At 36.6% G+C, this 26685-nt stretch overlaps 1 protein-coding gene across 2 annotated transcripts in view; it reads left to right on the top strand.

Annotated features, from left to right (window-relative positions):
• The window catches only part of SPON1 (spondin 1), a 353898-nt gene extending 327884 nt beyond the window's left edge, over nucleotides 1-26014 (top strand). Inside the window, exons 9-16 of one of the 2 annotated variants that reach the window (XM_031942871.1) lie at nucleotides 7054-7194; nucleotides 8240-8315; nucleotides 13566-13748; nucleotides 14592-14762; nucleotides 15993-16160; nucleotides 17828-17992; nucleotides 18785-19033; nucleotides 24037-26014. In XM_031942871.1, the coding sequence (XP_031798731.1) occupies nucleotides 7054-7194; nucleotides 8240-8315; nucleotides 13566-13748; nucleotides 14592-14762; nucleotides 15993-16160; nucleotides 17828-17992; nucleotides 18785-19033; nucleotides 24037-24200 (1317 nt within the window). In that variant the 3' untranslated portion in view covers nucleotides 24201-26014. Of the gene's footprint in view, nucleotides 1-7053; nucleotides 7195-8239; nucleotides 8316-13565; nucleotides 13749-14591; nucleotides 14763-15992; nucleotides 16161-17827; nucleotides 17993-18784; nucleotides 19049-24036 lie in introns of both variants that reach the window. The other variant, XM_003773516.4, reaches the window with a different exon arrangement.
• Nucleotides 26015-26685: the final 671 nt, after the last annotated feature.

The following is a 26685-nucleotide window of genomic DNA, read 5'->3' as shown; positions in this document are numbered from 1 at the left end:
CTCATAGACAGTGATATTCTATTACCTTTATGTACAGTGTCTCACCAATGGGTATATACCATTCCTTTATATGGTTGTATTTTTGTCTCCCCATTTGGATCAGAAAGAAGATCCTTGAATATATGGACTCTGTCTCTCACTTATTTATATTCCCCTTAGTGTTAAACTTGGTTTTAGGTATAATTAGGCACTCAGTAAACATTGACTGAATGAATAAATGCAAAAAGGAATTATCTCCTGTTTAAAAAAAAAAAAGGTGAAGTCTTTGTCATTGAAACTTGATCTTCATGTGAACTTAAAGAAATTTTAATGATTGCCTATAACTAGTACAACATAGAAAATAAAATGAAACCATTAGTACTCTAACTGAAGTTTAAAGGGAAGCAGATTTTTCCCCTGCTTGAACTGGAATCCCAATTATAGAAAAAAATAGATCATTAGAAACAGCTAGTTGGTGGAGTGGATAGAGTACTAGCCCTGAAGTCAGGAGGACCTGAGTTCAAATGTGGCCTCAGATACTTAATATTTCCTAGCTATGTGACCCTGGGCATATTTAACCCCAATTGCCTTAGCAAAATAAATAAATAAAAAAAAATAAATTTCCAGCCTGCTTCTCCTACCATAACAGCATCAGTATCCATAAAATTGGCCTCAAATATTTTTCTTATTATTTGGGCATATGAATTTCATGTATAAAATGATTGGGTTCAAAGTAGGCAAATCATTCTGCAAGTATTTAAAGGGCCCATCTGCTTACCAGGCACTGAAGAGAGTACAGTGTAAGTATACTGCATAGCCTTCATCCTTTGGGGATTTCTCAGTCCAGTTGAAGAAACAAGATATACACACGAAAAATGAGATAACATGTGAAGAGTACACGAGACATCAGAAGGTCAGACAATCATTTTAAAAATCACAACAATAAAAGCAGCTCAGAGGGGCACAAAGTCCATCCTGTGCCTGAGTATGCATCTTTTCTACAATATATTCATTAAAGTTTCTTTGTGAAGACTTCTAGTGCATCTTGCAATTTTAAACAGCTTTAATGGTTTAAAAAATAGTTTTCCCTTATAGTGATCAAAATCCAGCTCTCTGCAACTTTTACCCTTCCTCCAAATTCTGCTTTCAGTGAGGGAATTCGGAAAAAGAAGAATGTAAAAAGGGAGCAGGAAGGAGAGGGAGAGGAAAAGGAGAAAAAGAGAAGGAAAGGGAGAGAGCAGAATAAAGTGGAAATAGTCAGATAAAGGTTTATAGGATTACAGAGAAGGGATTCTATAAGCTAAATCCAATCCTTTCATTTCACAGATGAGGAAAACTGAGGCAGAAAGAGATTAAGTGACTTGCCCAGGCTTACATAGCTGTTAGTATCTGCGGCAGGATTTAACCCCAAATTGTCCTGTCTCCAAGTCCAATACTGTACCTCCTCACTGATTCAAATTGGGTAATAGGATCTTGGCAAGTAGTAAGGAAAATAAAGCAGGAATCTAAGTACAATAAAATGCAAATTTCTCTAGCTCTCTCCCCAGCCCATCTGATAACCTTTCAAGTTCCCACGTTCTTTCCTTCTGTCCCGGTGGGCTCCTCAGTTCAGTTATAATCTAACCTTGATCCAGGTTTACACACCTGTAACAGCCACTCTCAACAGCAGCTGTAAGTAGTAAGAGGGACAATTCTTTTTTTAACCCCAGGATATCCACACTTTGCACCCCTAGATCACTTGCTAGTTGTAGCCGCTGCTCCCCAGCTGTCTGTGCTCTGAGCAAGTGTTTGGAAACCTTCTCCACCCCTACTATCTTCCTTCTTCTGGTATAGAATGAGTCACAGGGGTGAGTAGACAAAGATGAGTTATAATCTGCATTATAGAATTCATTGTATATTTTCCCCAAACCCATCCTTCTTCTGAGCTTCCCTGTAATTGCTAAAGACACCATAATCTTTCTAGTCACTCAGATTTAAAACTTTGCTATCATCCTTAACTCTATACTCATTCTCATCCCACATATCCAGTCAGTTGCCAAATTGGCTCATTTCTACTCAAATATCATGTCTGGCAAATATCCTCTCCCCATACTCATGCATCAACCGCTTTAGTAGTACAGGTTGGACCTTATCCCTACTCACCTGAAATAGTCTCCTAATTGATCTGTCTTAAGACTCCTCTCAGTCCAATTCATTCTCCACATAGCTGCCAAAGTATCTTAGAGTACAAGGCTATGGAACTACCAAACTCAAGAAATTTTGTGGTTTCTTACTGACTTTGGGAACAAATTTATTTCATTTTTTATCTTTTTAAAAAGTTGTGGAAGTTTTACAATGCATACAATTACTCATGCAATGCATGAAGATATTTTCCCTTCCTAAGAGAATGTAAACTCTTTGAAGGCAGGAATTGTGAGTTTTTTTGTTCTTGTTTTTGTTTTTTTGTATGCAGTATCCACCACAGAGTTTGACCTATAATAATGTTTGTTGAATGGAGTACCAAAATCTAACTTCATCTGCAATATTATATTAATTTTGCACACCATATTTTAGGACCAACATTGACATTTTTAAGGAGAATAATCACATCCAAAGGAGAATAATCAAGCTAGGGAATAAACTGAAAACTCTAGAAAAAAAATGATGATTAATTGAAGGAACTGAAGTTGTTTATCTTGGAGCTATGATAGCTAATCATATCTTACATCTCACCATCACATGTATAATAGGTACCATTTTTATGACCTTGAACTATAAAATCATTCTCTCTGATCATAACTATCTTCTCTTCTCTAGGTAACTCCTCCTAAATATATTCTTTATCTTCACCATAACTTCCAATACCTCCATCTATCCTTTCTCACAGGTCTTCACCACTATTGTTCAGATATCATTCCATTCTTCACAGTTGATCAATTAAAACACAGTATCTCACACCCATAAAGCCTTTGTCCACTTCTGATTTAGCAAAATCCAATTTGGGATTATTATCAACATCTAGGATACTGAATTATGCAGAAAATCATGAATTGAGAAGTTATGGACTCAAGATTCAAAATGAGCAAATGTACCTATATTTTTCCATGACCAATGTCGGGATTTGTTTTGCTTCACTCTGCATGTTTCTTATAAGGGGTGGTAGTGATTGTTTTTTGGAGGGAAAAATAGAAGGGAGAGAAAATAATTATTGGTAATTGAAAAAAATTAAGTCATACAACCTTGCCAACTATGTCTCCTATAAATTCATATAATCTTATTTACATTTAGGATTTCACTGCTGCACTGCAATCTTTTTATACTCCCCTTACTATCATACTTCTTGCAGCAGCTATTTCAAATCCTCTTTATAAGTGATGTCAAATGCAAATCATACATAAAGATCTCTGCCTTCATTTGACCATGCTCTCGAGCTATTGTCCAATATCTCTCTTTCCTTTTCTAGCCAAAGCTCCCCAAAGCATCATCTTACTACCTCTACTTCCTAACCTCCCACTCATTTCTTAATATCTTACATTTTGGCTTCCCATCCAACTCAATTAATTGAAATTATTGTCTCCAAGATTATTAATTCTTTAATCATTAAATCTTCTACTTCCTCCATTGTTTAGCTTAAATACCATCATAATTATTTTTTGTGTGCCTACTATTGAGCACAATGCTTTGTACATATTAGGTGCTTAATAAATGCTGTGATGATTTATTTAATAAATATTTGTGAGCCACTTGAATAATTAGAGATAATCAAGCAAAGAATATATATATATATATACATATACATTCAGTCACAAGGAATCTTGCTCACACTGAGTGAGGTTGGTTTCTTTTAAAATCAAGGATTTCATGTTTTTATGTATTTCATGTTTCTATGTTGAGCTATGAGACTTTGCATCCTCTTCTGCTTCTATTTGCTAGAGGCTAAATTGAGAAGAGGGCTGAGAGCCAGTTTTTCTTCTGCAAAGGAACAAAAGCCTAGAGCCTTCTCAGGAAGTTACTGGTGGGGATTCAGACAAGGAAGCCTGTCAGAATTTGAGAGGAGGACACTGATCAAGAGAACAAATCATCTGTTTGTGAGGGAAAGAGATTCTTTGAGGGAGAGACAGTGCTTGTAGGGGAATGTCAGTCTGGGGAAAGGAAACAAGGCCTGAATGAAATTAAAAAAGGCCTGTTTACTCAGCCTCAAGATAAGGTTGGAGAAAGAGAGAGAAGGGGTAAAAAGAGGAAGTCAGGATCAAAGAATATCAAAAACAAAGATGGCAATATTATTAATAACAAGGCATCATCTATATTTCAAGATTTACACAAGTACCTTCTCAGCAGTACAAGTATTATACTCCCTATTTTACAGATTTTAAGAATGAGGCTCACCTATGTGAAGTGATGTGCTCAAGGTCATACCGGTAATAAATAGCATAGTCAAGACTTAAACCCAGCTTTCTCATATGAAGCCTTTCTCAATTCCTTGCTTCCCCCCTCCCTGCTACTAGAGCCTTTACAATCACTTGCAAAAAGAAAAATAAATAAATGGTGATTCAGAGAATAGAACATTATACAAGGGATGAAGAAGACCTGAGTTCAAATTTAGACTCTTAGTAGTTATGTGATACTGGACAAGTGATAATTTCTCACCCTTGGTTTGCTCACCAATAAAATGGTAATAATAACAGCGCCCTCTTTCCAGGAATGTTGTAAGGATCAAATAATATAAGTAAAATGCATTCTATAAATACTGTTATTATTACTTTGCATTTTCTTTTTATTTAATTAATGCATGTCTCTGGTATCTCCTTTGATGGAAGGCAAACTTTTTTTTTCTTTTTTTTTTTTAATTTAATAGCCTTTTATTTACAGGATATATGCATGGGTAACTTTACAGCATTAACAATTGCCAAACCTCTTGTTCCAATTTTTTTACCTCTTACCCCCCCACCCCCTCCCCCAGATGACAGGATGACCAGTAGATGTTAAATACATTAAAATATAAATTAGATACACAATAAGTATACATGACAAAACGTTATTTTGCTGTACAAAAAGAATCAGACTCTGAAATATTGTACAATTAGCTTGTGAAGGAAATCAAAAATGCATGTGTGCCTAAATATAGGGATTGGGAATTCAATGTAATGGTTTTTATTCATCTCCCAGAGTTCTTTTTCTGGGCATAGCTGGTTCAGTTCATTACTGTTCCATTGGAAATGATTTGGTTGATCTCGTTGCTGAGGATGGCCTGGTCCATCAGAACTGGTCATCATATAGTATTGTTGTTGAAGTATATAATGATCTCCTGGTCCTGCTCATTTCACTCAGCATCAGTTCGTGTAAGTCTCTCCAGGCCTTTCTGAAATCATCCTGTTGGTCATTTCTTACAGAACAGCAATATTCCATAATATTCATATACCACAATTTATTCAGCCCTTCTCCAACTGATGGACATCCATTCAGTTTCCAGTTTTTAGCCACTACAAAAAGGGCTGCCACAAACATTCGTGCACATACAGGTCCCTTTCCGATGGAAGGCAAACTTATAGACAAGGACAATTTCAGTTTTCTTTGTATTCCCAACACCTGTCACAGTGAGTAGCCTTAATAAATGCTTATTGATTCATGGATCTGACTCTAAGACCAGTACTATTCAATTTAGTTCGATGAATATTTATTAATCTAGTTCTGAACATTAAAATCAACATGGCTCCATCCTACTGAAGAAGCCACAAAGTAAAAATGAGAAGGAAGACAGAAAGAGAAAGGGACAGGTGTCAGAAGAAGAAGACAAATTGGGCATGCTGAGAAAGCAGATAGGAGATAATGGTCTGCTCGTGGTGAGATGTGCTATCTCTCTTTGGCTACCATTGTTTGTTATTGGTGTTGTTTTCCTAACCAATGAAACTTCATGTTCTTCCATTTCTCCTTTGGTTTTATCCCTGCTAAATCTACCTTTCCTCTCTTAACAGCCTCCTTTTTTGATATTTTCTTAGACCATCACTTTGTTATAACCTTATATTTCTTCTATTCAAAAGCTAGATCCCAAAATTAACTAAGCTGACTTGACATCGTTTTTTATTTTTAGTCCCTTAACCCCTCATGCTATCCCTGCTCATCTTTTTCTAAACCCCAACCCTGGATCCATCTACCATCTGCTTTCTCCTCATTCACTTGCTTGTTATCAGACATCACTGGAAAAACTCACACAACTGTACTGATCAACCACTCCAGTTCCTTTGCCAAGAATACCTTAAATGAGATCACTAAGAGTCAGGCCTGACTAAAACAGTTAAATAACAACAAAAGGGCAGGTCACAACTTTTATTTGCCTCAATTTCCTTCTATGCTAAATTAGGTAGCAAAGTCCTGACTCCCAGGATTTCTGGAAGGATCAAACAGGACAATATTTGTTTAAAAATAATAGCTAAGTACAATGCCTGGTACATATTAAAAGTTATATAAATGCAGATTTCCTTCCCTGTTAAAAAAATCATATTTTGATTCTTTTTCCCATTAACATTTATTTTCTCTCTCCCTGACTTCTCTTCAAAATTGAGTATTTGCATGAAGAAATATCTGCTGGAAACATTTTTCCTTTAAAAATTTCATGAAGTGTATACTTATTGTGTATCTAATTTATATTTTAATATATTTAACATCTACTGGTCATCCTGCCATCTAGAGGAGGGGGTGGGGGGGGTAAGAGGTGAAAAATTGGAACAAGAGGTTTGGCAATTGTTAATGCTGTAAAGTTACTCATGCATATATCCTGTAAATAAAAGGCTATTAAATAAAAAAAAAATCATGAAGACACAAGGAATTCAAAGGAGAATTGAAAGTAGCAGGCCATCTTCTGGATAATGGCCTTTCATGTTGTTGCCTCTCCACCCTCAGTGGTGCTTCATGGAACAAATACTAAAACCATTTCACTCACATTGAGTTTGAGCTCTTTCGGTGCTGGGAAATAACAGCCCAGTTATGGTTGTTGTCTTCCACTTGGATCCAGTTTATATGTAAAAATCAAATGGCTTCTGTATCCTTTATCTGTTTATATTTACTGGTGCCTCGGCCTTTGTCTTCTTGTCTTTGCAGTCACCCAATAAACCAACAATTCCGCAAGAGAAAATCCGACCTCTGACAAGTCTAGATCATCCTCAGAGTCCTTTCTATGATCCTGAGGGAGGTTCCATCACTCAGGTAGCAAGAGTTGTCATCGAGAGAATTGCACGAAAGGTATGGGGATGAGCTTTCCACTGTCTGGGAAATCAGTGAATAATCCGAGTCAGCTACCTGTCCCCAGAGCTGTTCTAACTCTCAAAAAACTAAATAGACACCAATTTTCATCTAGTCCAGCCCAAAATTTAAATTCCATCCACAGCATGCCTTAGAAATAGTTCTCCAATCCAAAGCCAAGCCATTTGATTTTCTGACTATAATTCTTAGAAAGGTTTTTAAATTTTATTTTGAAAAAAATTATACATAACTTTTACTTAGTTTAGTTTATGTGAATGTTTAGTTCTCCTTTCTGAGACCAAGAAAATATCTGATATTTTTACCATTTAATAGCCTCCAAATAATTAAAGAGAGTTCCCCTACCCTCCCTAAGTCTTTTCTTCCCCATGCTAAATGGAATTATTATTTTCCCAGTCCTCATGATACATGACATCCATTCTTCTCATCAGCTTGGGTGACCTCTGAGCATATGTGTCATTGCTCATGAGGAGATGCAGTGCTCTGGAGATAACAGTATTCTACATATGGTCTAAATAGGGTATAAGATGGCTCTAAACTCTTTTGATCTCAAAACAATGTTTCTATATATCTCCATTAAAATTGGTATTCACTAAGCTGATAACATGAACAGATGTTCCTGGTTCACTCTAGTAAAAAGCCAATCAGAACTCATAAAATTGGTACCATTAAAGATGAGAAACTATACTTTATAGGAACGTGATTCATGATGCTCATTATGTATATCAATTAATAGGTATAGAGGTCCCAAAAGCAACTACCAGAGCTGCCAGGGGCACTGAACACCAGATGGTTTCTCCCCATACCGTCCCCCCCCCGAGATGCTAAATCATAGTCACAAAGCTTCCTCGCTTTTTTATCTTTCAGAGTATGATTTTTATCTCATTTATGGATGTCATGAGCCCTTACAAGGTTCTATGAAGTGAGCACAAAATATTCTCTTCTAGGAGCTGTTTGTTAATTTATCTTTCAAACAAATACATGTCTTTCTTTAATTTACACTTTCAAAACAAAACTTTCTCTGCAGGGGGAACAATGCAACATCGTGCCTGATAATATCGATGATATTGTGGCTGATTTGGCTCCAGAAGAGAAAGATGAAGGTACTCCTGATTGTTTTTATAGTTTAATTACATTTTTGCTACAGAGGCATGGAGTTCATTTCACCCTCCAGTGTATCTTGGATATATCATCTTTGTGATGATATCGCTAAACAAAAATGTGTTTCTAATACTCAGTGATGTGTGTGTGTGTTTACACACACACAGAGAGAGGGAAAGAAAAAAGAGAGGGAGAGGAAAGAAGGAGAGAGAGAGAGGGAGAGAGAAGGAAAAAGAGACAGAAAGACACAGAGAGAGACAGAGAGGACAGAGACACACAGAGAGAGAGAGAGACAGAAAGAGACAGAGAGAGAGAAACCAATAGATATTTTGAACGTGCATTATTGAGAGATAAGATGTTTAAAGGAGGAAAGTCCTAAAATAAATCTTGGGCTCATGGGATCATAGGTCTAGAATGAGAAGGGACTTCAGGATCAATGTAGATCTTTATTTTACAAATAAGAAAATTGAGGACCATGAGATGAAGTACCTTAAGAGTTTCTAAAGTAGTAACTATGAGAGGTAGGATTTGAACCCAGTTCCTCTAACTCTGGAGTTCATTACATTGTACCACATTGTTTACCAGATGGGAGGAAATAGAATCGAGGACATTAGTGGAAAATTGCCTTCATAAGGAGCCAGGAGGGGAAAAGAAAGGATGGATCAGGACAAAGATGATTTGTAATGGGGAGGAGTGTGGTGGATGTTCAGGTTGAATGATATGGAGCAAAGTCATCTATTGAGAGAGAGAGGTGGGTATTTAAGAGTGTGAAACTTTAAATCTATGACATGGAAAAGATAATATAGGCAATAATTAGCATTTTACAAAATATTTTTAAGGAAGTCTTCATTACATATCAAGTGGCTCGCTAATTCATTCAGAGATTCTCATTGAAAGCCTTCTAAATACAATAACTAATTCTGTGTGTACACACACACACACACACATTCCTACACATACATATATATGTGATATAAATATTTAAATATTCAGAAGTTCCAACTTAAAGTTTTCTAGCTTGGCAAGTCCTTGAAGATAGGAACATCTTTGATGTTTTATAGCACCCAAAATTATGTTTTGTATTTAGTAGGTTTTCATTTAGCATCTCTTGAGTGAATAAATCAGTGAACCAGTTGATACCTAATAAAGAGTTCCTTAAAATGATTTTTAAATGCTAATTTTTATAATCTATATTTAGACAACTATTTCTAGCTGACTTTCCTCCTTCAACCATTCCATCTCTCACTCATACAACTTTAATTTGTTTTCATTGGTTCCTTCCCATATGACTATAAGTGTGCTTAGGTCTTGCTAGTCCATATAAATATTCCCTCAACTGTACTCTTCCTTCAAGAAATTGTTCCATCTCCTTTCCTTTTAATCCTAATTACTCTAATAGCATACACTTAATGTCTCACTACCCACTCACTCCTCAGTAAAGCACAAATATTTGGGAGACAGAATAGTAGAATGTGGTTGCAGTGTATGGTGTGGGGCAAAATATGATAAGACTGAAAATACAGAGAGATGTCAAATTATAGAGGACCATAAATATCAGTCAGAGCAGTTAAGATTTTACTCCATAGGTGAATAAGGTGTCATAGACAATTTTTGAGCAGAGAAGTGATGTGAAAAAAAAATTATGTTTAAGGAAGATTACTCGGTCTGGCAGGTGAGATGAAGAATTGACCAGAAAGAGGAAGAGGAACTTTTAGAAAGTTATTGCTTAGTCTAAGCATGTGGTGATGACAACCTGTAAAAAGTTATTAGCAATGGTAATAAAAAAGATGTATTTCTGGGTGCAGAGATATTGTATAAAGAGGTATTATTTTTGTGACTTGGAAACAGATCAGATAGATGTGAATTAAAGAAGTAAGAGTCCAGGATAACCTCAAACATCAAACATATTTAATTTCATCTGAACATCTTTCTATGTCTCATAGTACCTAGAGGAGACAGAGTGATTGATGGGACCGTACAGAAAAAGTAAAATTGAGATACCCAGTTTTTTGGGGGGATAGTAATCATTCTTTTTTAAACATGTTGAATTTAATGAATTCTTGGGGCATTGTAGTGGATGAGATATTCTGATGCTTGGGGGGATAGTGATGTCAAGACCTGAAAGGAGTCATCTGGATAAAGGTAATAATTGAAGCTATGATATTGACTATAATCGCAAAGAGAAAGAAAGAAAGAAAAAGGAAATTAAGTACAGGACTTTAGAAAATACCCATCTTAAGGATTCAGGAATATGAAGAGTTAGTAAATATGATTAAAGATGAGGAATTTTAAAAGGGTAAGAAGAGACAGGATACTGCACTAGCTCTGAAAAGAAAGAGACAGTATCAATTCAGGGGGGTATCCAGTGGAGCCAAATGCTATAAAGAAATCAAAGAAGATTAAAACCAATAAAAAGCCATTTAATTTGATGATTAGGAAGCAATTAGTACTCTTTGAAAGAGCAATTTTAGGCAGTTCCGAAAGCAGAAGCCAGATGGCAAGATGGTTAAAAGACAATAGTTTTTGCCAAAGTGAAGATATTAGGTGTAAACTTTTTGAAGAACTTTTGTTCCCTATGATGTTCTATTACTCTCCTGGATCTCCTTCTGTAGTCTTTCTTTTTCTTTGTTCAAAGAAGGAAGGAAACAAAGATTTATGAAGTATCTCTATGAAATGCTACATTAAGCATTTTCAAATATTATCTATCATATTTGATCCTCACAACCCTGGGAAATAGATGCTATCATTATTCCAATTTTAGAGATGGAAAAACTGAAACAAACAGAAGTTGTGATGACTAGAATCACACAGCTAACAAGTGTCTATGGTGTATCTAAACTCAGGTTTCTCTGACTCTTGACCCAACATGCTATCCCCTTTGTCACATAGTTACCTAATCCCTGCCTCTTAAGTCTTTACCTAAGGAGGCTCCATCTTAGCTTCTTTTCCATTTATCTTTGCTCTTTCCTTTGTGGGCCATAAGGAAAGCCAGAATAGTGACTGTCTTTTGTCTATTTTTGTATTTCCAGTGATTAGTAGGTATTTAATAAATGCTTATTATTTGACCTTCACATCCTTAGAGTGACATGATCAGAATTGTGCTTTAGAAAAATTAATCTGTTACTATGTAAGGGAGGGAGAAAGAAAAATTTGGAATACAAGGTTTTGCGAGAATGAATGTTGAAAACTATCTTTGCATTATTTTGAAAAAGAAAAATTAATCTGGCCATAGGTTAGTTTGGAGAGAAATGAGCCCAGAAAAAGAAGAAAACAATTAGAAAGCTGTTATAATAGTGGAAATGAAGCAGTATTAAGGGCTTAGACCAGGGCAGTGTTCACAAGAATGGAAGATCCAATACACCAAGTATTTCTTAAGCGCCTATGGTATACAAGAGACTGATGCTGGGGATACATGGTTTTAAAAATGGCATAATTATAGTCCTTACATTCAATTCGTCATTATATGACATCCATTCAATAGGCATTTATTTAGTGCTTATTATGGGCTTAGCCCTTGGTATACTAATGCAAAAAGGAAACAGTTCTTTCCTTCAAGAAGTTTAAATTCTAGTGTAGTTGAGGAGAAGAGCAGCAACATATACAAGCAAAGAAAATTTGTGTGTGTGTGTGTGTGTGTGTGTACTTAGATATCCATGTATAAATATATCCATACATAAATGCACACATATATACATATTAACATATATACATTCACAAAAAAATTTGAGGAGGGGGACATAACTAACAACTATGGGAACAGTGGATAGTGTGAGGGGCCTGGAGTCAGCAGGACCCATACCCAATATTTAGTTTGTATATCATATAATGAGGAACAACAGTATCTATGCTATTTAAAATCATTGCCCCATTTAAGGACACTGATGCTTTCCCTACTAGAAGTTTCTCTCTGAACCAGCTTCCTTCCTGGCTATTCATATTTCAGAATCCAATAACTATTTGTAGGACGTTATTTTAATGCTTTGTGCCTTCTTGATTTTGTCAGTGTAGACATTCCTTTCATTAGGTGGATTGCAGTCCTTACGGCAGAAAATTTTCCCATCATATTCAACCTTAAGAAATAGTGTTATAGCAACAAGATTATAATATGATGATTAATTCTGATGGATGTGGCTCTCTTCAACAATGAGATGATTCAAACCAGTTCCAATTGTTTAGTGATGAAAAGAGCCATCCATATCCAGAGAGAGGACTGTGGGAACTGAATGTGGTTCACAATATAGCATTTTCACTCTTTTTGTTATTGGTTGCTTGCATTTTATTTTGCTTCTCTTTTAATAAAAAGATTTGGTTTTTCTGGTTTGATTTGATTTTTCTTGTGCAGCAAGCTAATTGTATAAATATGTATGCATATATTGGATTTAACATATTTCTGCCATGTTTAACATATATTGGATTACTTGCCTACTAGAGGAGGGGGTGGGGAAAGGAGGGGAAAAAATTGGAACACAAGGTTTTGCAAGGGTCTTTGTTGAAAAATTATCCATGTATAGGTTTTGAAAATAAAAAGCTTTAATTTTTAAAATAATAATAAAAAGAGAAACAGTGCTATATAATCAGCAGAGGGCTGGATCAGAGTTAGCAGTCAGGAAGTTCTGGGTGCAACCTTGTATACTGTAGGTACTTGTTAATCAAACTATATGACTTCGGCAAGTCATACAACTTCTCTGAGCTAGTAAAAAAAATGTTAATAATATCCCTTTACTTATAGGCTTGGTGCAAGGGCAAAATGAAATAACATGTAAAGTGCAAGTGCTAAAGTATTGTGAGGAAGGATCATAACACTGATGGAGCCACTACCCATCTTCAAGAACTTAGGGTCACATTCAAACAACCTTAATGAAATATCTGGATAGGACATTGATGAAAATTGTGGAAGCCCTACTAATAAGAAAATTCCTAAATTGGATTCTATTTATCATGTAAGATCACAAGAAGAAAAAAACCTAAAATATTTCCCTTTTAGAAAGCTCAGAATATCTATGATCAGGAAGTTGAATGTTGAAAAAAATACAAGAAAGAAACGTGACTTTATCACCATTGTATTGGCAGGCAATGGTCACACACAAACACATAGAATAGATCTTGCTTCCACATCAGCCTTTATGCCCCTGGGATAACACATCAACAAAATCAAAAGATTTTATGAAATCAATCAGATTATCAAAAGATGATATGAAAACATAGATACAAAGAAAAAAATTGGATTTAACAAGATTAAATCTTCTTTTCAGATGACACCCCTGAAACCTGTATTTATTCCAATTGGTCCCCGTGGTCAGCCTGCAGTTCATCCACATGTGACAAAGGCAAGAGGATGCGCCAGCGGATGCTGAAAGCTCAACTGGACCTCAGCGTCCCGTGCCCAGACACACAAGACTTCCAGCCTTGCATGGGTCCTGGATGTAGTGACGAAGGTAAGAATTGCTCAGGATAAGATGAAGGAATGATGATCCCAAGGCCATTCAAAGCTGAGCAAACTCCAGCCAAAAGCAATGGTAGCAACAAAGAGTAGAATTTAAAATAGGTTTATTAGCACTATGAATCCTTTTTTGATATTCTTGACCCGAGTCAACAAAATTTAGGTTTTTCTAGGATTCTTTTTAGATTGCCTTCATGAAATGAATTATTCTTAGTTGGAGCCATGCTAACTCTTAATTATCATTTCTTCCTTTTCTAAGTACTCACAAATAATCCCTTTAATAATCTCTTCCATTATTCTGCCAGGCAAAAAGGCAAGCCAGTCAGTAATTTTTCTTGCATTTGTAATTATCTAATTATCTTTCGGGTATCATGATTCTCTTTGTCATGGATACTTATCTCAGTTGAGGTTTGTGACTTAGTTGTTCTAGTATCCCACCCAGTATATGCCAGTGAAGGGCAAATGATGATGATAGGTTTGAGATCAGAGTATTTTGTTTATATGAGTATTTCCAATTCTCATCACCAAAGAGTGGCTGGGGGTTAAATTTGGTAACCTCATTCCCTGATGCAATCTGGCTGTGGGATGAGCATCTTATTCTTATCAGGACAGGAGAACATTTCTGGATATTTGGGGGGGGCATGTTTTCTGGTGATGATTATTATTTGTCTACACATCTTTGAATTTTCCTTTTGCTTCATTTCTCTCTTGTCCTCCCTGCCTCAAACCCTACAAAGCAGTTGATGGTTCCATCTGACCTGTGGTACCTTGATTTAGACACAGTAAGGATGGCTGGGAGATCCTTACCCTTGCTTAAATGTTTCTTTTTCTGTTGTAGATGGCTCCACCTGCACTATGTCAGAGTGGATCACCTGGTCACCATGTAGCATCTCCTGTGGCATAGGGATGCGCTCCCGGGAGAGATACGTGAAACAGTTCCCTGAGGATGGGTCTATATGCAATGTACCCACAGAAGAAACGGAGAAGTGTACTGTCAATGAGGAGTGCTGTGAGTGTGAGGTTGAAGGCGTCTCTGTATTGTGACAGATACTTTAAGGCAGGGCTTCTGAACATGTGTGTGTATGTGAGAAACCCCTTTTGGCAGTCTCATGAAGTATATGGAATGTTATCACAGTAATATTGGTTGCCTACATTCATAATGGAAGGAAATGCTACATTTCAGTTAGAGTGAGTGGGGAAAGATGTAGTTTTTTTTTTTTATCTCATCTGAGTTCATGTACTCAATGAAATCTCATACATGAGTTTCTTGGGGGATGGGGGTAGTCTGGAAGCCTCAAGTTAAAAACCCCTGCCATAAGGACTTATTAACCACATCCATTCTCTGTAGTAAGTTTATTTTTGTAGTAAGTTTATTTTTAATATATAGTGCTTTATGAATCATGTTAGGAGAGAAAAATCAGAACAAAAGGGGAAAACCATGGGACAGAGAGAAAAAACTGAATATAAATCAACACATGATACGTTCACTTCTTTTTTTCTATCTTCATAGTTCTTTTTCTAGATGCTGATGACATTTTTTTGTCCAAAGTCTATGAGGATTACTTTGGATCACCAAACTACTGAAAGGAACCAAGTCTTTCATAGTTGATGATCACACATTCTTGCTGTTATTGTGTATTTGTTCTACTTGTTTTTTCAGCATCAGTTCATGTAAATCTTTCCAGGCCTTACTATAATCAGTTTGTTTATCATTTTTCATAGAACAATAATATTCCATTACCTTCATGAACCACAGCTCTTTTCCTATTCTTTGCTACCACAAAAAGAGCTGCTACATTTTTGCACATGTGGTTCCTTTTCCCTCTTTTATGATTTCCTTGGGAAACGGACCCAGGATTGGCACAGCTGAGTCAAAGGGTGTGCACAGTTTGATAGCCTATTGAGCATAGTTTCAAATTACTTTCCAGAATGATTAAAACAGTTCACAACTCCACCAACAATGTATTAGTATCTCAGTTTTCCCACATTCCCCTCCAACATTTATCATTATTTTTTCCTATCATCTTAATCAATCAGAGAGGTGTGAGGTAATACCTCAGAGTTGTTTTAATTTGCATTTCCCTAATCATTAGTGATTTAGAGCATTCTTTCATATAACTATAAATGGCTTTAATTTTATCATCTGAAAATTGTCTGTTCTTGTTCTTTGAGCATTTATTAATTGGGGACATTCTCTAACTCTTCCCTTTCTTTCTTTCCTTCTGACAAAATTGCCTAGCTCCCAGCAGCTGCCTGACAACTGAGTGGGGAGAATGGGATGAATGCAGTGCCACTTGTGGGATGGGCATGAGGAAGCGACATCGGATGATCAAGATGAGCCCAGCAGATGGTTCCATGTGCAAGGCAGAAACCAGCGAGGTGGAGAAGTGCATGATGCCAGAGTGTCGTGAGTCATCAGCCCCTGTTGAGAGCCAGGAAGGCTCAGGAAAGTGCCCTTGGCCCCTCCACACAGGTTGCATCAGCCAAAGACATCCCTTGGGCCAGCCTTCCTCTCCAAATATGGAGCCTGAGCCAAGACTAGAGAATTCCACTGCCAAGAAGTCTTTACAGGGTGAAGCTAGTAGCTCAGGGCTCCAGCAGGCAGGCAGATGGGCAGTATCCAGGGAAAATGGGCTTCCTGCAATAGAGTTTGTCTTTTGTCTCGGGGGAGTACCACAGCTCCATATTCTGTATTTTGGGAAGTAGCCAACTGCATAAAGTAAAGTAGCAAAAATAACATTTTAGAGATGAGAGGGATTTAGCTTCAAATTCTGGCTCTCCTACTTCCTACCTATGTCACCTTTAAAATTCACTTAACTTTCCTGGGTTTCAATTTCCTCAGGTATAAAAATGTGTGGGCCAGACTATATAAGCTCTAAAATTCTCTCCAGTTCTATATCTACAGTCATAAAAAGTTTTACAGTCCAATAGTTCCTGATATGTTTGAGCTTAAAGATCCTTAACACTAAAAAATGGACATATCCCAATTTGTGAAATGGTATTTGTGCTTTTTATTGAAAGAACTGACAACAAAAACTACCATAACTTGGCTAACACTTTTAAATTAATTTATATTTTATTAATTATAACATCTCTAGACATTTGAAAAGTATTAATAAAGCAAACAAACATTTCTTTTGTGGGTCATATATCTATGTCTATGAGACATATATATGATCTACAAAAGAAATGTTTGCTTGCTTTTTATACTGAGTTAATCAGTGAGCTAGCTAGTTGGTTTGTAAAATAGAGCAATGTTGGTCAAAATCAATCAATAAACATGAATTAAGCCCCTATATTTCCAGGTATTGTACAAGGATGGGGGGATAGGAATTGGGATTGGCCCTATAATTTTACTGATATAGAATTCTCACATAAAGAAACACCTTTTCCCAAAACATGTTGAACCTTATCTGCAATTTATAGTCTTTGATAATAATATGGGACACAGAGTTTAAGTGACTTGCCTGACAGTTGTCTCTTAGAATTAAATTGAAGACATAAAAAGCCAAGAAAGAAACAGTTGTTGCCCTCCCCTCTCCCAGAATCTTAAAAGATACGTTAGGGAGACAATACATGTAAATACAATTATATGCAAAAATCTATTATCTATATCTATACACATATATACACACACAGAGATAATAGAGATGGACTTTAGGGACCACTTAAACCTAGCTATACCTGAACAAGAATCGCTCTATAACATATCTGATACTTTGTAATCAAGACTTTACTGAGATCATAGTTACCACCCTGCTGAATGTTCTATTGAACTAACCCCTTCCCTCAACTGTTTTAGATGCTAATGACACATTTGTAGTTACCTGATACAGTAGAATGGGATGAAGAAAGGAGAAACTTCCCTAACAGTGAATATAAAACTGATATATTGTATAACTTCTTATATCAGTGTCAATTTTTGATCAAACTTACCATTTGAGCCATTACTTCAGTCAATTAATTTATGTGTAGATACCTTTTAGGATATTTTAAAGCAGTCAGAAGTTAAGGATCAGGGAAAGGTACATCAAAAAGTTTATTCTTACTGTTAACAACTGGCTCTTGGGCTAGATACCATCCCTTGCTTGCTGTCTGCATGGTCCGAATGGAGTGACTGCAGTGTGACCTGCGGAAAGGGAATGAGAACCCGCCAGAGGATGTTGAAATCTCTTGCTGAACTTGGAGACTGTAATGAAGAGCTGGAGCAGCTGGAGAAGTGCATGCTGCCAGAGTGCCGTAAGTTCAGGGAACTGAGTTTCTGCATTGTGTCCACAGGTCCCTGGGTTTGTCTGGTTCTTCTCCCCTCCGTCTTTTCTTCTTCCTCTCTCATCTGAAAAATGTAGCCCTTAGTGAGATTTAAAAGGGTTCTTAAAGAATACAGCCAATCTTTAATTGTGTAAAGGTTGAGTACCATTCAGTGACATGACCCTTCTGATGGCTTTGATCTCCTTTGTGAATGAAGGAGCAACAACAAAGGTCAAATACAAAAGTGGTACATTTTCTTGATTTTGCCAAAATTCCTCCAGCTGCAGATATCATGCTGGTCCTGCTACAACACACATATATATGCTCTTCAATAAGCATAAGTTGGGCAGCTGAATCAGGGATCTAATACTGCGTGGCAGTAATCAATCAGCAAGCAATTATTTAGCCCCTACTATGTGCCAGGAATCAAGCATGCTCTGTACTGTTTTGTAAATAAGTAGGAGGCCATTTAGATTGTTTTCTTTCTTTAAACCATGAATCATTATTTGATACCCCTTTTCAATGGTCTTTTTTTTTTCTTTCCTTTTTTGGCAATTAAAACAGAATTAAAAACAGAAAATAAATCCCTTGTAAGAAATGTAAGCATATTCTTAGAAAGATATGCAATTGCTTTAGGATGTCATCTGATTTCTGTGGCTAAAAGACACATTCAGAATCTTAAGCATGTCACACAAGATCAATTATTGGTATTTACTGAAGAAATGCACTAGAAATAGTAAGGATCAAAGTCCACTGATAACTTTTGCTTTCCTCCTTTGCCAGCTATTGACTGTGAGCTCACTGAATGGTCCCAGTGGTCTGAATGTAATAAGTCATGTGGGAAAGGCCATATGATTAGGACCCGGATGATTAAAATGGAGCCTCAATTTGGAGGAGCTCTCTGTCCAGAAACCGTGCAACGAAAAAAATGTCGAATCAGGAAATGCTTGCGAAACCCATTGATCCAGAAAATGCGCTGGAGAGAGGTCCGTGAAAACAGGAGAAGTGAACCCCTCAAAGAAGAGTCTGATGGTGAGCAATACCCAGGTATGTTTCTTTAATGATAGGGCCAGTCTGTAGGCTTTGTCTTATAAAGGAGAATTCCTTTTGAGACAGAAGATTTTGTGGTTTATCAATTAATAATATATAATTTTTAGGTAGCTGCTAGGCACAATATACTGTGCTAAGCATTGGGAATATGAAGTTTAAAAAAGAAGAAAGAAAGAAAGAAAAAGTTCCTGCCCTCAGGAAGCTTACAGTCTACTGAGAAATGAAATACTGAAGGAATCAGGAAGGACTTCATATAAATAATTGAGTTTAAGGGAAACTGGCAATTTTAAGAGGCTAAAATGAGGAAACAATAAATCCCAGGAATGGGAGAGGAGATAATGTATTGAAAAAAAAAAAAAAAAACAAATTGGCTAGTTTGACTGGACCATGAAGCCCATAAAAAGGGTGTTGGTTCAGTGGATAGAAGAATGACAGGCCTGGAGTCAGGAAGATCTGAGTTCAAATGTGACTTCAGACACTTAGTTTCTGTGTATCTCAGTTTCCTCATCTGTAAAATGAACTGGAGAAGGAAATCCAAGTAATTCCAGTATTTTTGCCAAGAAAACCCCAAATGAAGTCAGAAAGAGTCAGACACGACTGAACAGCAACATAAAATAAGTCCTAGGTATGGAACACCAAGAGGGCTATTTTGGCTGGACCATAAAGCATATAAAGGAAAGAAACATAGGCAATCCAAATCTTAACAACAGCAATGTTAAACTGGGATTTCCTTCTGGATTGTGAATCCTAATTTTTAACAAAAAAAATCTCAAAGGTTTTGTTATTGTTTGTGTTTCTTTTCTGCTCCAGAGTGGCTCCCCAGACCTTTCTTGCTCAGAGCCCCTGGAGATCCCTGTTATCCTCAATGGCTGGCTGCCAAAATGCCATTCTTTTCAAAAGTGTTAAAGGATTTGGGCTAAATGATTCGAAGTATCACTGGGATGAGCTTTCTCAGGGTGAAACAATCCAGAGAAAACAATAGAAATTTAGTTATAGTAGCAAGTTTATGGACCCCTCACTGAACCAAAGGCAACACAGGGTCCAAGCCTTGGAGATGAAGCTAGTTGAAAGGGGAGATAACATTAAATCCCACAATTAACGGGCATTGTGACTTAAAAATAAATTATATATAACATTATTTAAGTAATAGTGAAAAAGTAATGTATTGTATTTGTGTCTAAGAAGTTACATAGGATGATGGAGCTGGAATGGATCTTAGAGCCTATTTAATCCTATCTTCAAACCACGCATTTTACAGATGAGAAAACTGAAGCCCAGAATGGTTTAATTCCTTGCCGAAGTTATATAGGTTGCAAGCATGAAATCTGGGATTTAAATGTAGGTCTTCTTACTCCAGAGCCCATTCTCATTCCCTTGTACAATGCTAAACACAACTTAGCTTTGTTTTCTTGGCAGAACTATTTCAGTGCTATGCCATTTCCTTCCCTGGCTCATGTTATAGATGAGGAAACTGAGATAAACAGAGTTAAATGACTTGCCCAGGGTCACACAGATAGTAAGTGTCTGAGGCTGGATTTGAACATAGGAAAATGAGTTCTCCTGACTCCAAGCTCAGTACTCTATCCATTGTGTCATCCATGGGTTAGCATTCTGTGCTTAATCAGAACAGGTATGATCTGGGAGACTATTGCAATAGTGAGCATATGCACAGCACATGAAGACTTGCAAAACATTATATATGTTTTCTCCATTATCCTCATACTAACTATTGGAAATAGATGTAATCATTAACTCCATCTTTCAGTTGAGGAAATTGTGGCTTGAGAACTTAAATGACTTGCTCAGTATCATAAAGACAGTAAATGTCTACAGTAGGATTTCAGTTTAGGTCCTTGCTGCCTAAAATTACAAAATTCTGCCTTGTCTGTCTGTATCTTGTCCCCCAACTTTCTTATTTATATTGTTGCTCACCCAGAATTGCCATTGGGAAAGCTCAGTAGAGTCAGTCAATTGGTACTTATTAAGTGCCTTATATGTACCAAGCATTGGTGATTTAAAAAAAAAAGTAAAGTAAGAGTCCCTATTCTAAGGAGTTCACAGTGTAATAGAAGAAACATTATGCAAACAAATATATTACATAATATACAAACTATAGATATAGATACATAAACTTGAGGGCAGCCTCAAAGGGAAAGAAAGCTTTGGAAATCTTCTCGCCAAAAGTGGAATTTTAGCTGAGACCCAAAAGAAGCCAGGAGGTAGAGATGAGGAGATAAAAGGCTCCAAAAGTGCTCATGAATAGGTCCCCACAGATGCCTTAGGAATAATAATAATAAAGGGCAGTTAGATAACACAATGAATAGGGTACCCAGTCCTGTGTCAGGAAGCCCTAAACTCAAATCCAGCCTCAAACACTTACTAGCTATGTGACACTGGGCAAGTCACTTAACCCAATGGCCCCGAAAAACAAAAAGGAATAATGATAATAACTAATATATAGAGAGCTTATTATGTGCTGTGCACTTTACAGATTTACCTGGAAGGTAAATGCTATTATTATCCCCATTTAACAAATGAGAACTCACAGAAACAAAAATTAAGTTGACTTAGTCAGGCTCATATAGCTAGTAAATGTTTGAGGTCGGATTTGAATTCAGATCTTCTGACTCCAAACTAGGTGTTGTATTCACCGTACCACTTAGTAAATTCCTCCCATAATCCTCTTAATATTTCCAATAGCCATCCCGCCCTCTCCACAGGAAGACACAACCAGTCCCAACTAAAGGCGCACTCCCCTCTACACAATTGCCAGTACTTGTTCTTACCAGCTCATTGTTATAGAAAAGCAATAGATAGCATCCCCAAAATGGACCCCCAAAGATACTACCTCAGCTATTGTTCCACCTTTAAAGTCAAAAAAGAAGCTTAAAAGAAGCATAGGACACCAGCCTTTGATTAGGAGGGAACATAAAAAGTCATATTCCCACCTGTGTGTTTTACACTTTAGGACACTGAGGCCCTGATGCAAGGTCACATAGCTAGTAAGTAACAGATCTGGAATTCAAATACATGTCTTCTGGACTTCATTTCCTGAGCTCTTTCTGCTTTATTGCTAATATATTAAAAAGTATTTAAGATCACACCTTCCCCAGACATCTCTCTTTATAAACCATATTCTTCATTTGAAGATAATTTCTAGTACTTTTATTCCCTTGACTCATATTCCCATCGCAAAAAAAAAAGGCTTCTGAATCTCAAAAATATTTTAAATAATCATTCACTTTATTCCTGTGTTCCTAAAGCTATTTCACAGAGTAAATATGTTCTTATTAGGTAACAACATAATACAGAAAGAATAGATAGGACACTATATTTGGAGGAAGGGAAATCTGGATTGAAATCCTGATTTGCACACTTATGAGCTATGTGACTCTAGACAAGTGACATCATTTCTCTCTGACTCCTTGCTTGCCTCATCTATAAAATGAGGAGGACATAGTTTAAAAACTGAAAGTAAAAACAGGATTTGTAAAGTATATTTTTTATGTCAAATGGTTCCTGAAGATCAGAATTCTCTCTCTCATTTCTATGGCCTTATACACATAGCCCCACTCTTGCAAGTGCTTTGTAAGGACACTCTGGATCTCAGGAAATGTGACACTGATGATCTGATAGACCTCTAACAGAAAAAAAAAAAAAGCAGAGGAAAAGATATAGGGCAAAGAGAAGCAAGAATTAGACTTCAATTAATGAACAGAAGACCCATGAGACCCAAATATGTGGAGGAAACAACCCCAACAAGTCTATGAATGCCAGCATCTACACCCCCAGAGAGAACCCCTCCAGTAAGATAATTGTCTCCTAAATTATACTGGGTCACAAAACCCTTTAACACATGTATTCTATCACTTAAGCCAGTATTTTTGTCCTCATTACTGTTTTTGCTTGTCTGATTTCATAAATATTTCTTTATCATCTGTGATTATCTTTTGTGTAATAAGTTTAAAGAGAGAAGAAATTAAACCAGTCAAGATAAAGCTGACTTTTAATCTCTAAGTCTTGATGGAACTATTCCCCTTCCCATGAAAGAAAGGGAAAGTAGCTCTTATTTTGACTCCCCAAAAAGGATTATTTCCTTGCTGTCCCTCCTTATCCCTGCCTTCTTCCTCCAAGTCTCAGCCAGAATCCCACCTGCTACAAGAAGCCTTTCCTGTTCCCTTTTAATGATAATACCTTCTCCCTATCGATTGTCTCCAATTTATCCTCTATGTATCTTGTGTCTATATAATTGTTTACATGTTATTTCCTCCATTATTTAGTAAACTCTTTGAGAACAGGGATGCTTTTGTCTTTTTATCCTCAGTGTTTGATACAGGGCCTGGCAAACAGTAGGTGCTTAATTAATGCTAGTTGACTGAGTGACCCTAGACTTCAAATATCTGATTGTAATATAGAACTAATTCCAGCCCAATACCCTCTCTTGAAGGGGAGAGATCAAAGGAGACATCAATCAACTATCAGCAAAAGTCCTACTATCTCAAAGGTATAAACCCAGTCACCATGAGATATGGAGTGAGACATTTTAGATCTACCTATAAATCCCTGCTGCATTTAGTCCTTCCATTACACAGAGAAGTAGTTGGGTTCAATGGCACCCAAGATCTTACTTTATGATTATTTTAATCCCTAGTGAGGAAACTATCAGTGGATTAAATAAATCATTGTGACAGAAGCCTAGAATCACATATAAAATTTAGAGTTGGAAGAAATTGTATATTCCAGTTCTATCATTTAATTAAGCAGGAAAACTGAGTGTCAGAGTTTAATTGACTTAGCCAAAGTCACACAGATCACATCTGAAGTAGGATTTGAACCTAGTACTCTTCCCACTAGCACAAATACCCAATATCCCTTACAATTGTTATGAAACATTCACTGATTACCGAAGTTTAGCCGTGAGATTTACTGAACGGGTCCTGGGAACGTTACCAGAATGTCTCAATAACTGCTTCTCTCTGTTTTAGGCTGTAGGATGCGTCCATGGACTGCTTGGTCAGAATGCACCAAACTTTGCGGGGGTGGGATTCAGGAGCGCTACATGACCGTAAAGAAGAGATTTAAAAGCTCCCAGTTTACTAGCTGCAAAGACAAGAAGGAGATAAGAGCATGCAACGTTCATCCTTGTTAGCAAAATGCTAGCCTAAGAAGTGACACACTCTGGGCTCAATGGAAAGTTGGTTCGGGTTTGGATTTGTTTTTAAAGAAATGCAAATTGTGTATATTAGTTTTCATTTTTGCAGTATGGTTTGCTTACTAGGCTTGCTGGTGCAGGCAATGAGTACCTTTTACAAATACTTCCTCACAGATGTATGCTGAGCCTGACTTCCCAGAGCTCCAGCTAGCCCTTTAGTACAGAAAAAAAATCCTAGTGGGTCATTGTGAGTCACTGAATACTAAAACAGACCGATTCCATGACTATACAGGAGAAGTAGACCAATATTCTAGGAGATAAACAGGCAGAAAGAGGAAGTGCAAAGATAAGAAAGACTGAGGTAAGGCAACTTGTTTCACATGGAGAAGCATCTGCGTATTTGAACAAGAGTTAATGCTGCCCAAGAGTCTGGAAGGGCCAAAAGTCATTCTCTGCCACACCAAAGGGACAACTCTCCTTTTCTTCCTTGGCATAAACCAATCTTCTTCAGGACCATGGTCCATTTCTTATATTTTTGTTATTAAATTTTTCATTGGGCATCCTTAATATAGCAGGACTCACTTGGGAACACTAACACTTCCATTGGATTGATTTATTTTCTTTTTGATTAAGAAATAATGAACATGTTTATTTTTATTATATTAAGCTCAAAATACAAGATTTATTAAACACACAGCATTTGGAGTGAGGGGCAGGTGCAAAGATAAAAAATATTATATTATCTGCTCTCCTGGATCTTACAATTTTTAATAGAGAAGATGAGATATTATTGGTCACTGGGTATTAAAAAAAAAGATTGAAAAAAAATAAACAGCCATTTCTAACCAGTGTTTGAAATAGAATTCCTAAAGTTATTTCTTTTAGAAGCCAACCTTTAATCTTTTTCTTTTTTTGATATGGGAAATAAGCATTCCTGAACTATTTTCATGACATTAGGACTGTGGAGGCTGCCCTGGGCCCTCTCATCCCTCAGGATGTCAATCATTTACTCAAGATGTCTTCCCACTTTATCATTTTTAAAGACATTCATTTTTGAACATTTTTAAAATAAGAAAATAATTTTCATTTAATTTTTTTCATTAAACTGTTTCCTGAATTTTTCTGAAGACATCTTTGTACTTTAAAATATCTCCTAATTTAAAAAGCATATTGTGGTGACTCAGGCTGTCAGAGATCACAGATACTTTCCAGAAAAAAATGGATCTGAGTTGAGGGGAAGACCTAGTCTACTTCCAAATTTTATCTCTAAGTGGAGTTGTCATGAAAGCCTGCAGTGATTATGGGCTTTGGTCCTGGGACCCAGAAATATACATAGGGGCAGTAACCTAAGTGCAATAGGGAGTTCTCCCTAGTGTCCCCAAACTCCACTGTGCATTACAAATTACTTTGCAAATCCTGACCCCCTTTTCTTGGAAGATTACTATGTGGCTCCAGGGATCCACCTCTTCTGATTCCATCCCAGACTGTTCTTCCTTAAAGGCCTTGGTGTGAAGAACCAATATCTCACCAGGGCTGATTCTGTCTATTTGTTCCTCAAATTCCAGGTTAACTTTCATCCCAGGGCTTTTATTATTCTTCACTCCAAATATTTACATGGGGTCTGTATGAAATATGTACAGTTCTTTGAATGTCTGAAATTCTTTGAATATTCATTCTTAGTGAAGAATTTCAATTAAACTTGTCAGGACAGTTTCAAATATGATATCCAGAAGCTCTGTATGTGAATATATACATTATTTTCTTTAACATAGAAGACTGTTCAATAAAGATGTCATTGTGGTTGCCTGGCATGTTTTTTTTTTAATTTAATCATCATTCTGAGTATTTGAACTGTCATATTAGAAATCCCTGCAGATTCAACTATTTTCTCTTCCATTATTCTGTCCACCCATTTGAACATTCACCAAGACTTTCAGAGCTGGCTGGTAGGTACAATGAGAGATTAAATGGCTTTCCTAGCATTGTTGAGTCAGTATATATGAAAAACGGAGTTGTAACTCATGTCTCCATCTCCTTGGCTAATTCTCCATCACACTATTCTGAATTCACATGTGTACTTTCACCTTTCAGTAATCTGTTAATTCATCAGCATAAGAATTGTCAGCAGAGTAGATCACAGTCTTGTTAGAGATTCATAGATGAGTCTTGGGAGTTGCTATGACCCAAAAATTCATTATCCTAAAGTCAACTTAGTGGCAAGTATCTCCTAACTTTGACTGGTATACATGCCACATAGTCCATTAATATCTAAGTCCATCCTTGAAGCCTTTTCAGCACTTACACATCTAAATACAATTTTAGACCATATACCCATTTGTATGCTTACTCATATGTACACACACACTAGAAAACATTAACTATTTAAATTTTTAAAAACAGAAAGAATTTTCTTCTTTAGAAAGCCAGTTTATTTGGAAGATCATTGTAGCATTTATAATAGCCTACTTCTTATTGTCCATCA

The sequence above is a fragment of the Sarcophilus harrisii genome, chromosome 6 (assembly GCF_902635505.1).
Source record: "Sarcophilus harrisii chromosome 6, mSarHar1.11, whole genome shotgun sequence".
NCBI lineage: Eukaryota > Metazoa > Chordata > Mammalia > Dasyuromorphia > Dasyuridae > Sarcophilus > Sarcophilus harrisii.
This window is presented reverse-complemented; position numbering and strand designations above follow the sequence as displayed.